This window comes from Oreochromis niloticus, linkage group LG18 (genome assembly GCF_001858045.2).
Source record: "Oreochromis niloticus isolate F11D_XX linkage group LG18, O_niloticus_UMD_NMBU, whole genome shotgun sequence".
In the NCBI taxonomy this organism is placed as follows: Eukaryota; Metazoa; Chordata; class Actinopteri; order Cichliformes; family Cichlidae; genus Oreochromis; species Oreochromis niloticus.
Genome location: NC_031982.2, coordinates 25,390,569 through 25,403,917, shown reverse-complemented (window position 1 = coordinate 25,403,917; position 13,349 = coordinate 25,390,569). Strand labels below are relative to the sequence as shown.

Here is a 13,349-nt window from a genome sequence, read left to right as displayed (position 1 = left end):
ACAATAGGACTTGGGGAGAGTGACCCCCTGCTGGCCATTGATTGCACTTTTCAGCTCTATAGAAGCTGAATTCGAGGAAAATCCACTGGTTATTAAAAACAGGGATATATTTTTCATTTTGATATAACACTGCAAAAAACTCACATAAACATGCAGAAAGAAAATTAATACTGAATACACTTAAGTTTTTTTTAAAAAGACATATGTAATATAAACTCACTCTGATTTTGCCGTTTTAAACAATAATTCACAATTTATTTTCTTCTAAGTTTTTTGAAGCTTTAAAGTAAAAGCCTTACTCATACCTGAGATATATTTTATGATTTAAAAACTAAAAACCGTTGGGGCCCTCACAGCCTGCCCAAACAGAAAGTATGACTGTGACAGTGGGGATTTTATGTGCAGAGGTTTAGTGACTGACAGATTCACTCTCAGCTGAAAAACTGCTTCTTATTTATTGTGTTAAACTACCAGAAGTTGAGGAGCACTTGTTTTCCTGTGGATGTGGCTGCTGCTCATGATTTATTGCATCTGTGGGCAGCTCAGGGTTTCAGTCCAGGTTGCCTAGTGGAGCATATCTCGCTGCTGTCAATGTCATGTCATCTGAAGACATAAACTACAGCTACGATCTCCCCTCTTCCTTCCTGTAAGTTTTTCCTCAGGAAGCCTTAAGATCACCAAATCAGGAAAAAGTCAGAAGAAAACAAACAATATCGGTCTTATCTCTCCCACAGACTTTTAATTTTTTGGTAACGAAATGTTAATCCTGATGCTCAGACAGTTATTGACGGGAGCATCTGGCAGCTGACCTTTGATGGCAGAATGTTATCTGGGCGAAGAGGAGGTTTTAACTTGAAATCAATAGTTCTGGGTCGTTTTCAATATAGTGAGATGGTGAAAAACGGTCAGAATAATTTTAAAATCATTAACAACTGCAGAGCTGTTAGCACACTTAGCTATTTCCCCCTCTTATGGCAAAAAAGCCTTTAAAACATTAACACAGGTTACCTGCCCAGATCAGCCTATTTGATGCATGTTTTTCATCTATCCCAACTAATGAACATTAAGTGAAATGATGACAGATATCGCACAAGAACAGAAGGGTAAATGTCTTTGCAGTAGTATTAAATTCACATGTACAAGCCATTTACACCATCCTCAGCTGATCCATTACCTGTAATGTGGAGGATCTACGATAGCATCAATTGCTGGAATAAATTTTCACTTTATCGATGCTATTACAGTTGATTAGGTATTATTGTTATTTTATAGGCTTCAGTTTGTGATGCTGTTGGATTGGGTGATTAGGAACAGTCATAATGGCAGCTTTTAAATTGGACAATATTGTCCTATTACAGATATATAGGTTCAATGTGGATTTTTTCTGATATTCTTATTTATGAAATTGCTTTGCTTGTTTTTTGTTTTTGTAGAACATAAAACGCTTCATGTAATTCATGAATGGTGTCAAAAAAGGTTTGTTTGCACAGGATCTCTGGCTCTGTTGTTTACAGTACTCAGTACTGTTTGCAGTACATGTAGCAAAGTAGCATCATCTGTGACGCAGAGTTAAGCAGTGCACTGAATGGTAACTAGTTTGTGAAATATGTTAATCAAATATAAATATAACACAATATATACATACTACCGGACACTTTATTAGGTACACCTTGCTAATACATTTCTCAGTGTTTTTAGCATCAGACAGGTGCAGAACATTTGTCAGCTGCATATGCATGGTCACATGTTCATCCCAAAAGTGTTTTTTGGACCGAGATTGGGTAGCTGCGTAGAGATTTGAACTTTGTGATGTATTATCCTGCTTGAAGCCGCCATCAGAAGATGGGTACATGGTCAGTAACAACGCTCAAGTAAGCTACAGTGTATTCCCCACAGTATTACACAATGACCAGCAGCCTGAACCATTGATATCATTGATACAAGGCAATTCATGCTGTTTATGCCAAATTCCGATCCTACCATCCAAATAGGGAGCTAATGTGGTCTTTCAGGGATGCTCTTCTAACAAGTGGTTGAGTTACTGTTGCCTTCCTATGGGCTCAAACTAGTTTGACCATTCTCCTCTAACTTCTAATATCAGCAAAGCAGTGAGCCAGTAAAATCCCAGAAGAGCAGCAGTATCTAAAATGCTCAGATTAGCCCATCTGCAACCAGTAACTGACACAGTCACTTATATCTTCATTCTTCCCCATTCTGGTGCTCAGATCACTTCATCAGGTTGTCTTGACCATGTCTATGTGATTAAATGCACCGAGTTGCTGCCATGTAAGTCACTGTTAGATATTTTATATTAAGGAGCAGTCGTTAACAAGAAGAAGTGTACCTAAAAATGTGGCGGGTGAATGAAAAATAAAAAGGAAAACGAACGTGCTGTCTAGTGGGGTGAGACACTTGAACACAACAATCCATCTAATACAATGATCAAAGTCAAGTTAACTATACTTTAACTTCACCATGTTACAATCGATCACTCTCTCCACTTTAGAAAAGAAATATAGAGCCGATAAGCTGCAGATAAATGTTGTTCCATGAACCAACCTTGAATGATATCGCCAGTGCTTATCTGACTATGAACTGGGTAGAGAAAAAACCCAATAATACACTGAAATAATCATAGAAAAATGTGTCTGAGGCCAATTTACAACATAACTCTTAAGCACAGACCCAAATCTGAACTGAGAAAGAACGGCAATCAATAATATTATCCTGAAGGGACCGAGCTATTAGGGAATAAAATGAGAGAGTTGTAACCACATATTTCTTTTTTACAAAAGTTATATTTATGATCCCCATTATATTTTATGCAGGAACACTTTTGTAATGCCTTAATTTCCTTATACTGTTTCTTTTACCTATGACAGCTTTTCTAAAATAGATGAATTGAGTCCAAAATACTCTGATCAACAATGACGTTATCGTAAGGTTTTTTACTCTTGTCACTCCCATGCCCTCTAACAAAGTGAAAATTCCCTCCACACTAAGCATGATTTGATCCAGAGGGCTAGCTGGTGTGTTTGAACACCAAGACATCTCACAGTGGCAAACAATTCTTCCAAGATGCCCTTCTAGGTTGGGCCAAGCCTCACATCTAGTAAAATCCATCAATGACTTCTTCAACAGCCCTGCTAATAAACAGACAAACTAATCACATGGCCTCAGAACTAATAAGCTTCTACGGCAAGACTGACAGCAAAGCCTAGGAGAATAACCACTAGCACTCGCTGAAGAGCAATAATCCCCTGCAATCATCTACTGAACGGAGTGAAGATGCAACAAACACTTACCTTTTATGAAGTGATGCGGTGATACTGCATGTCAGAGATGGGCTACTGGGACGTGTTGCACCAATTTAGCTCCAAGCTAATTTGACTTCAAGATTGAAGTGGCTGAAACTAATATGATGAACAGCCACCAGAAGCGTCTCCAGTGAAAGAAGAAACAATGCAGTCTTATTTCTTCCACAACGTCTTCCTGAAACAGCATGATAACAATGCTACAGCCTAAGCTAACACTAGCAGCTCATTGAAGAGGGCGTGTTTGATTTATATTCCATTGAATAGAGTCAAAAGTCTTTAGCCACCTCCCTTTCTTTAATATTTGGTTAAAAAAAAAAAAAAAAAAAAAAAAAAAAAAAGAGAGAGAAGCAGGTGTAGAGGTATATTAAAACATTTGCAAACATGCATGTAAATGTATGATATAAGGCAAATTAGAGATTGCACAACTATAACAAGCTTGAAAGTCCATATTTGGTATGACCACCTTTAGTCCTCAGCATAGCCTCTTAGAAACACTTTCCAGCAAGTTTATTTAAGTAGTCTTCAGGAATAGTTCCCCAGGGTTCTTGAAGAACATCAAAGCTCTTCTTTGGATGTTGGCTGACTTTTGTTCCATTCTCAGTGAAGATGATCCCACACTACTTCAATAATGTTGAGTTCCAGGCTGTGTTGAGGTCTGCGATAGTTTTCCTTTGTGTATATCCAGGTATGCTTTCACTGGTCCTGGAATGGGTTTGAGATCATTGTCGTGCTGAAACATTCAGCCGTTGCCAACCAGATGTTTTCCAGATGGTGTTGCATTATTGGATCAAAATGCGACGGTACTTTTCTACATTCATAATTTCATCAGTTTTACAAGATCGCCCAACACCACTGACATCCTCAAACCATGAAGAGTCACCACGGTGTTTTGAGCATATGGTAAATGGACTAGTATATACAGCACCTTTCTACCTTGTACACAAAGTCTAACCTCTTTCTCGAACAAGGGGCAGCACTTGGTTCAGGATATTGGCAAGGATACTTCAACGTGCAGGCTGGAGGAGCTGGAGATCAAACCATGGACCTCCAATTTGGTATACAACCCACTCAGCCGCTGTGGGTATAAAGCAGGGGTGTTCGATTCCAGTCCTCGAGAGCTATTGTCCTGCAGCTTTTAGATAGTCCTTGTTCTGACACACCTGAATCAAATGAATGGCTTTTTATCAGGCCTTTGCCAAACTTGATGGCATCTTGAAGAGGTAATCCAAACATCTGATTCAGCTGTTTTGGAGTAGGGATGCATCTAAAAGCTGCAGGACAGTAGCTCTCGAGGACTGGAGTTGGACACCCCTGGTATAGAGAGTAGAGCAGGGGTGGGCAACTCCAGGCCTCGAGGGCCGGTGTCCTGCAGGTTTTAGATCTCACCCTGGGTCAACACACCTGAATCAAATGATTAGTTCATTACCAGGCCTCTAGAAAACTTCGAGGAGGTAATTTAGCCATCTAAATAAGCTGCGTTGGATCAAGGACATATCTAAAACCTGCAGGACCCTGCCAGCTGGGATAGTTACAGATCTTGCATCCAGATGGATGGATGGATGGACAAAGACTAGTCTGAAAATGAGTTTTTAAAAAAAGCAACCAATATCCAAAGAAATTTTGAAAGCCTCGAAAACCATTGCTCAAGGTTATTTTTAGAAAATCACCAGATAGTCTGACTCCTTAGACACAGATTATAAAGAAATGACTGGCAGCTCAGTACTGCATCACATGAGTCTCGCCTGCTGTCCTAGCTCCAAATTCAATACATAGCTTGAACTTATAATATATACTTTTACTGAGACACAGTACTTATAATGTGAGACCCAATAATAAATCAGACCTTATAAATAATATTATTTTATGATTTATATGAAATTGAGTCTTTTAGTTAACTTTCAAGTTAAGATTTAGGTTTGAAAAGAAATCTGTGGTTTTGCTAAGAATCCATGAAATTCCTTTCAATTAATTTGCATTAGTAACATGAAAATTCCATTTTTGTAGTGTTTGGAAAGATTTCAATTACATATCCAACTTTTAAGTGAACGTTTAAAAAGAACGAAATCGATTCTCAGGGATGGAGTCTGAACAATAGACAGCTATCTAAAAAGAGTGGCCTTGTGTTTTATGCTAATACTTTTAACAGAGGTGATTAAATGGGCATGTACCTGCAAAATCAAATACAAACCATTCCTCCTTCCTAAATATAATTTTTTCTTATATTTTGACAGGTGTTGGTTTGGCTCTGCCGTCATTTTTACATTGTATTTTTTGATTTCTGTTATTTGGTCAGTGCCCTGCATATTGGCACCAGTGGCCAGGGAGCGGCGCCACAGGGACAGTGTGTATTCTTGAATGATATTACTCTTATTGTAATCAGGCCTGCATTCATACATGGCTGATTAACCCACAAAGGGGCTGGTAGGGGGAAAAACAAGCAGCTCCTGATGAAGTCTTTTTATTTTTCCATATTTTTCCAGTGCTTCTCATCATATCTGCACCCAGTTTTTCCATGTCTCACATCTGCCACTGACTCCTCGTCCATGTAGCATTTTCTTTTAATGTGTGCCAAAGAATATTTTAACTAATGATAGCAATATCTCATCATACTTTGTGTCAAACATGGCTTTAGATTTAGCATCTGAAAAGTAAGATTTGCATTTTTTCTCTTCTTTATTGAATTTGGTGGATTTTTTTAAACAAAAAAAAAAAACAGAGGCTCTTGGAACGTTTATTTTACAATATTCTAAAATTTTCTAAAGTGAACAATTGATTCATTAATAAAATATTAACCCCCTTCATATCATTTTGGGATGCCCTGGAGATGTGTACTGCACATTACACTTCAATATACTGAGTTATAAAATATGCAGGGAATATATATGCCCTTTTCTGGTTATATATTAAGCATTAATAAATGGTAAATCATTCTTTGTGTGTGTGTGTGTGTGTGTGTGTGTGTGTGTGTGTGTGTGTGTGTGTGTGTGTGCGCGCGTGTGTGTGTGTGCACGTGTGTGTGTGTGCGCGCTATCTGCAGGACACACTGCTGGAGCTCCTGTGTGACGCGGTGGTGTCGTCAGTACGGCAGGGAAAAGGTCTCGTGATCAGCGGCTTCCCCAGAGACTTGAGACAGGCGGAGGAGTACGAAGCGAAGGTCAGAGCACAAAGCTGATGGAGTAGACAGCGGGGATGTGGTCAGAAGCATGAATAAAAGAAGGGGCCATGAGTCGTGGTGTATGCACAAAAAGTTCGGTCTGAGCAAAGTGAAGGAGTCACAAGAGTCGCACGTCACTGTGACGAATGCTAATTAAGTCTGATTCAGTGTTAACATACGAGTACAAAGGGGGTATGAAAACAAGATTTGAAAATAGGAAAGAAGTGATCAGAATGAATGCACATAAAAATGTGGACTGCGGATCATTCAGGATGAAGGCTGGCCTGCAGACTAATGTAGTTAAAGGGAAGTTCCTGCTTTTAACTTCTAACTGCACCCGTTGTGTGTGTCAGATGGGGGAACCCAGCGCAGTGCTCCTGCTGAACTGCTCAGCCGACACCATGTCCAATCGCCTGCAGTGTCGCGGGAGATCCGGCTTCCAAGCCGCCCCAGACAGAGAGAGCGTCCTGCACAGGAGGGTGGAGAGCTTCTGCAGCGACACCCAGGCGGTGGCAGCTCACTATGAACACAAGAGGCTTCTGCACACGGTAAGATTAGGAAGCCAACTCTGGAAGGGTTAGAGGTTCAATTTCAGAGTTACTTTCCTTAAAGGAACAGATCACCTCTCAAATTAGAGTTTAAATCCACTTTGTCTAGGCTGGAAATCCATTTACATTTAGATGTCCTTCAAACATCTCCCAGCGCTCTTTTATCTTTAAAAGGAAATCGTCTGCCGGGATGTTCTCACTCACAGAAAAGCAGCCGAAGAGTTCCCAATAATCACTTCATTATCTCTCATATGTGAGTCTAACCGTCCTGCATGACTGGAATTTGCAACTTTACTGTATTATTCAATACAACCAGCTCAGATTTGACATGCTGCATAAATAATAATCATGAGGATTGTTTTTAAAATACAAGCATGCCAGCCTCTGTGATCTTAGAGGAGGAAAACAAAGGAAAACATAGTTTACCAGAGACATGCCTGTCTTAGATCAAAAGACTGCATTAGTCAGAAGTAACAGTGGTTTGTACTATTAGGCATTATTATTCAAAATTATTTATATGTGAATAGCATAATAATGTGCTTCGTTTTAACGGTGCCATCCCAGAGTATTGAATTTTATACTGAAATTTATTGGGTGCTGTATTAATGACGCTGGAAACAGAACCCAACAATTAGATGCGGACTACATTATCTAAACAGACTTTCCAACCTTCATGTTTACTGAAGGCTTTTACGTCTTATAATATAATTTATTCTGTGTTTTGTGTACTAATTCATTCACGTTTACTTTAATTTAGTTGTTGTTAAATTATGCTTAAAAAACATTAAATAAAAGCAAAGATTGTGTAAATAGTTTGTCCTCTCTCATCTGAAGTGTTTGACTCAGAGGTGTTTTGTCTTTACAAAGATTTCCATTTTATGTGTGCACTGAGGCAGTTATGTTTTAATTATTCTGCCAGTTCCTAGGGGTAGGTGCCATTTTTGGCACATGTTCATTTGCCTTCCCCAGTACAAACATAAAAGATCCAAAGGGATAAATAAGAAAACGCCAGGGCAATTCTTAATCACCATTTTTGTTTGTTTGTTTTTATTCCAAAAATTTCCATCACAAAGGTAAACGGGGCTTAAGTTATGTGTTTTGCTTCACAATTTCCTGGAGAAGAAGCCCTGGACCCCCGCCCAAATCTGCATCCATCTTCCAGTTGGTGCTGATTTTGTTTTACGTAATTTATGTGAGACAAGATCCACAAAGTCATCTTTCTGTGCAATGAAAAACTCAGCTGAAATGAGCATAAAACTGCAGCAGTATAATCTCAATCCATCCGCTGCAGTGTCCCAAGGTAGAACTGCAGGAAACAGAGACGGTAACAAGGACCAAAACTAAAAACAGAGAACAGAAAGAAAAACCAGAACGAGGCTCAGGGGGGAGCAGCCATCTGCTGCAGCCGGTTGGGAGTGAAAGAATAGAGTAAAGGGAGGAGAGAAGAGACAGAGAGCACAGGGAGACAGCACAAAACACAAACTAGACATGCTGCTGTGGTGTGTAAACACAGAGGGAGTGAAAACAGGTGAGAATGTGTGTGTCACATGAAGTCCCCCAGCGGGCTGAAGCCTAAGGGAGGGTTCAGGGTCACCTGATCTATCCTAACTAGTTGTATAGATTGCATGTGTATATAGAAGCTGCTTTTGGTTGCTTACATATGGAAAGGGATGTGTTTCTCCTCCCAGAATCGAAGCAAGGATTTTTTTTGTTTGCTTGTTAGGCGAATGTTTGAACCACGCACTCTAATATAAAAGTCTAAAAAGAAAAGTGAAGAAAAAGCCTTAAGTGTCTTAAACCTGCATTCTTTCTAATGGCCAACAGAGGGGAAACAAATCTACGAGAACAACAAGCTTCTGTCTAAATCTGCAACCTCAGAAGACAGCGTAACATAGAAAAATACATATTAAATAAAAAGAGAAAAAGAAATAATAGTGAAAGATGGGGAAAGAGAAACAACGCACAATAGAATTTACAATAAATAAAATTTATACGTTTTTTAAAAAGTGACGTAAAACAAGAAGCTAACTCTGTTGCAGCTAAGTCCTATAATCCTGTGTGGAAAATGTGTGTTTGCAGTCTGCATGCTTTAAATAGTAAATAAATAATATTCACGTTTCTACTCAAATGTCTCAAAACACCAACAGCTGAAAGGGTCATAGAGAAGAAGAACAAATAGGCGAGCCTTTGTTTTAAGAGTGAATTGTATTCAGATTTTGTCTGACCTCTTACTGCTTCCTAATAAAAATGCAGAAATGTTTTAACTAAAAATAGTTGAAGATGGTCTACGTTTCAAAACAATATTGTGTTAAGGTCGTTCAGTGTGAGTCCTTACAATTCTCATTTACATATTTTTGGCAAATACATAAAACATGCTCCAGAGTCTGTGTTAGCAGGCATCAGTGTTTCTATTTGGATGCTTTACACTGGGAAGTAATGATTAACTCTGTTTAGTGTGACCTAACCAAATCCTTTTAATCAACTTTCCGTTCCACTGCGACATCGTGTTGATGTCCGTCTTCCAGCTCTTCTTCCCATTCCTCCTGCTGCTCGGTTCTGATTTAGTTTCAGTTAATTGGCATTGGCAGTTTTGGAAAAGCCTTGCATTTGCTTTGCTCGTAGAGAGCTCTGCCACTTGATTTGTTCGCCAAGATTTGAATTAGCCAATGACAAGTTGGACAAAACCCAGCTGGTGAAAGATAATCAGTGATGACACCTGGATACACAGAAACAGGGGAGCTGATGGACCTTTTTCACAGCAGGCGGTCTGGTTTGTCACAGCAGGTAAAAGGTGCTAGCTGCTCTCCGTTTAGGTGAGCTGTGTCCAGGGTCGGGGCGCTGGGCAGTCTGGCCCACCGTCACGTGATTTCACTGCTGTGCTGCAAAAGATTCATTAGTCTGAGTCTCAGGTATCCAAATTCATTTCAAATAAACACATTTTAATTACATTTTTGCACAAAATAACAACTTTGGATTTTTTTCCCACCACAGGAAATGGATAAGACTTTTTCATTGTTTATAGGAGCTGACCGGACTTTTCTTTAAAGATCCTGTTCTTTAAATAAATGTTTGTCCTATAGGCAGTATAAACGATGCATATATTTACCAAGGTCACCCACTGGTTTGTGAGTATTTTCATTTTCAGCATCATTCATTTTCTAATGACTTAGTTGCAGGTCGTTAACCAGCGACACCCAGGATGGCCCTATTTTAGGGATTAACAATAATCCTTAAAAATAGTTTAAGGTGTGCCAAAAACAGATTTTTCTTTCACTTGCCAAATATGATTACCAGTATTTAAACTGTTGTAAATGACATGTTGGCCTATAATGTCTCGAGCATCTGTATTATGAATAATATCAAGTCAGCTTGTGGGGGAAACAGCATTCCTGTCAGAGGGATAGAAGCTGAAATCAGTTTTTGCCAGTTTATTTTTATAAATCCTTTATTTATCCAGGTAAAAAGCAGAAATTACAAAAAAAAAATACAACATAACAGTTCTATAAGGATATTTTAAGCAGCCAAAAAGGACTAATTATATCATGTGGAACACAGAGTGGATGCAATAAGAAGATCTTCATAAATCCTGTTGACTACAGCCTTTGTGGACATAGGCAAAGATGGTGAACGTTTTTTTGATGATGCTTATTTTTTGGATTGTTTTTCTGCTCTGGCCTTTTTTAGATCAAATTGAGCCATGAGCTAAAGTAAGTTTGACATCCTGCGTCTGGATTGTTTTAGGTGTGAGCTGCCCGTTTTTGAAGGCATCGACCATGGACACGTCCATCTTCTCTTAGATATGATAAAACCAGATGTCACTCACCTTGCTCTGCTCAAAATACAAAAGAAACACTCACACCAATGTCTCCCAGTTACTCAAAAAAAGGTACAAACTTATTTGCAAGTAGTTTCATGTAGGAAATATATTGTGTTTGTACCGAACTACCCCCGCCAACCAAAGGAAGTGTGCAGCTACTGTTTACATCCTGTCACAATGTCATGAGCCTCTTCTCTCTGATAGATGGAAAGTTTTTCAGTGGAGAAAACGACTAAAAAGTCACGTAGACTGGAGGCAGTTTTGCATTTCCAGAGGAGCTCTAATTCTCCGCTGCAGAGCTGTGGAGATGTCTGCCTTCTCCTGAGTATAACTGAAATAAATTGCACTCGTCTCATGGTGCTCGGAGCACAGTTCCACGTACGAACTATTTTCTTTCTGCTAGCCGAGAGAAGGACATTGCAGCTCAGCCGAGGGGGAAGCCATTAATGTTCACATCCTGTCATCCTGTCAAAAACCTGTCATCTTTAGGTAGACACACACTTCAACACATTCTACCAAACTACACCCGCTGTGATATGTTTGGCGGGTGTAGTTTGGTAGAAAGAAAATAGCTTGAACATGAAACTTCTAATGACGACGCTGACGCTGAGTTTTTTACTTTTTTGCTCGTTTTGTGGTGCCCTCGGTGCTTTTTAGTTCCTTTATTTTCAAGAGAAGTCAGATGTTTCCAAATCCAGACCACTCACAGAAGAACAATCTTTAAAAAAAATGACTATACACTTTCACCTGAGATGGACAAGATGTTGAAATATGTTGTGTTTAAGGTCAGTGATGCAGGGAAGGACTAACTCGCTGTGAAGTTTTACTCGCCTCTCTGATGTTTCCACTGACATGAGAGCGATTAGAAAATCACACGCGTTCCTTTCGGGGTTGATCTGCTCCTTTAATAAATTTACTGTTTGAACTTTTAAATGCCACATCAGGTGTGTGTGTGTGGGTGGGGGCTTAAATGCCACATCAGGTAATGAGGTCATCAGTCTGCTGTGAGCTCGCACTGCAACAGGCTGCTGTCCTCCACTGCACGTGGGCTTGCTGATGGTTTGAGAAAAGGCCTCGTTTTCAGCCGCTTTGTGTCCGTCTGCAGATTAATGCCGAGAGGTCGCCGGACCAAGTGTTCGCCCAGATCTGCCACTCGATGGAGTCCGGGTTCTGATACCTACACCTTCACAGCCCAAACTCTGCAGTCCAGGAGGGCCCATCTAAGAAGACCTTCTCTCTTTCTCTCTGCCGTCACCCCAAGGAGACTCACTCACATAACCTCACACCTGCGCCAGACTCATTGAACTCCAGTGGTATGCATGTCTCACCTGCAATCAGTGAAACCTCTCTCTGCTTTTTGACACTGACAAAGCGCCTGGTTGTCACATTCTGCTTCACAAAAATGCACCCCCACCCCCCATCCCCTCTTCTCTCTCTCTCTCTGTTAAATCAACCTCAATATATGCTGCCAACTGCCACACCAAGGCAGATAACTGTACTGAGAAAAATAGCAGTCCCTGCTGTGACTGAGAGCATGCTGGAAGTGAAATCTCGCCACCTTCCCACCAGAGGAGCTGAGCAAGGTTCCCCTGCCATGCTACAAAGTGGAAATGTCAGTGTGTGCTCATGCTCTCACGCACAGCACCTTGCTTCTTATTGTAACAAGCATGCAAGAGTTAAAAGTTAAGCTTAACTGCCCTTTGTGCATTAAATTTAAAAAGGAAAAAAAAAACAGAAGCAAATAAAGAGTATTAAGATTACTGCATTTGTATGTTTCCAAGCTCATCGTACAGGTGCGTGTTTTGGTATTTAACATTCAATAAAGCCAGTGCATTTGCTAAATGGAGCATTTCTGAGTGTGTCCTTTGGTGTGGTGTGTAGCGTACAGCATCAAAGCTGGGCTGACAGCGCCATCTGCTGGTGAGAGCATCACAACAAAAAGACAATTAAGTGTTAAGTTTAAGAGATCAAGACAGGTGAAATTCCCCTTTCTGTCAGGATAAAGTTTAACTACAAATTTAATCTCTGAGATATCTAAACATAAGAAAAAGGAACCCAATTTTAACAGAACATGTTTAGTTTTTTAACATGATAAAGAAATGCAGCTGTAAATGAAAGAAAATTGAATTTAAATGGTAAGAAATACATGTGTAAAATTTCAGGAAAAGTTTCTGTTCATTCACAGAAAATATCCTGTTACTTTTTACTGAGCACCTGTTGTGATTTAATTGTTATTTAATTACTTTGGTGTAGTATGAATGGCCATGGTGGAGGTCTTTATCAGTAGAAGCCGCAAAACCTATTGAAATATAGTTATAAGTCCAAAATATATGCACCCTGCCTTATTTTCCAAAGATTTTTACGCCCCCCGGGCCTTATGTTTCACACCCCTGGTTTAAGAGTTTAGCGTAAAATACACAGAAAGATCATTTGAACATGTTAGAAATATGACGAGGGAAAAAAAAAAAAAAAGAAGTAGCACTTTCACATCTTCCTGACAACCGTTGGTCAGG

The 13,349-nt window shown here is 39.7% G+C and overlaps 1 protein-coding gene and 1 long non-coding RNA gene across 2 annotated transcripts in view; one reads left to right on the top strand and one right to left on the bottom strand.

The window, feature by feature from the left end:
• The window catches only part of ak5 (adenylate kinase 5), a 114,121-nt gene extending 101,439 nt beyond the window's left edge, over positions 1-12,682 (top strand). Inside the window, exons 12-14 of the mRNA XM_003448503.5 lie at positions 6,355-6,471; positions 6,825-7,019; positions 11,942-12,682. Coding sequence (XP_003448551.1) covers positions 6,355-6,471; positions 6,825-7,019; positions 11,942-12,010 — 381 coding nt within the window. The 3' untranslated portion in view covers positions 12,011-12,682. The remainder of the gene's footprint in view (positions 1-6,354; positions 6,472-6,824; positions 7,020-11,941) is intronic.
• LOC112842774 (uncharacterized) lies at positions 1,639-6,332 on the bottom strand. Its single transcript, XR_003214794.1, has 2 exons — positions 4,270-6,332; positions 1,639-4,019 (listed from the first exon to the last, which is right to left on the bottom strand). It is a non-coding gene; the product is annotated as an uncharacterized LOC112842774 (long non-coding RNA).
• Positions 12,683-13,349: the final 667 nt, after the last annotated feature.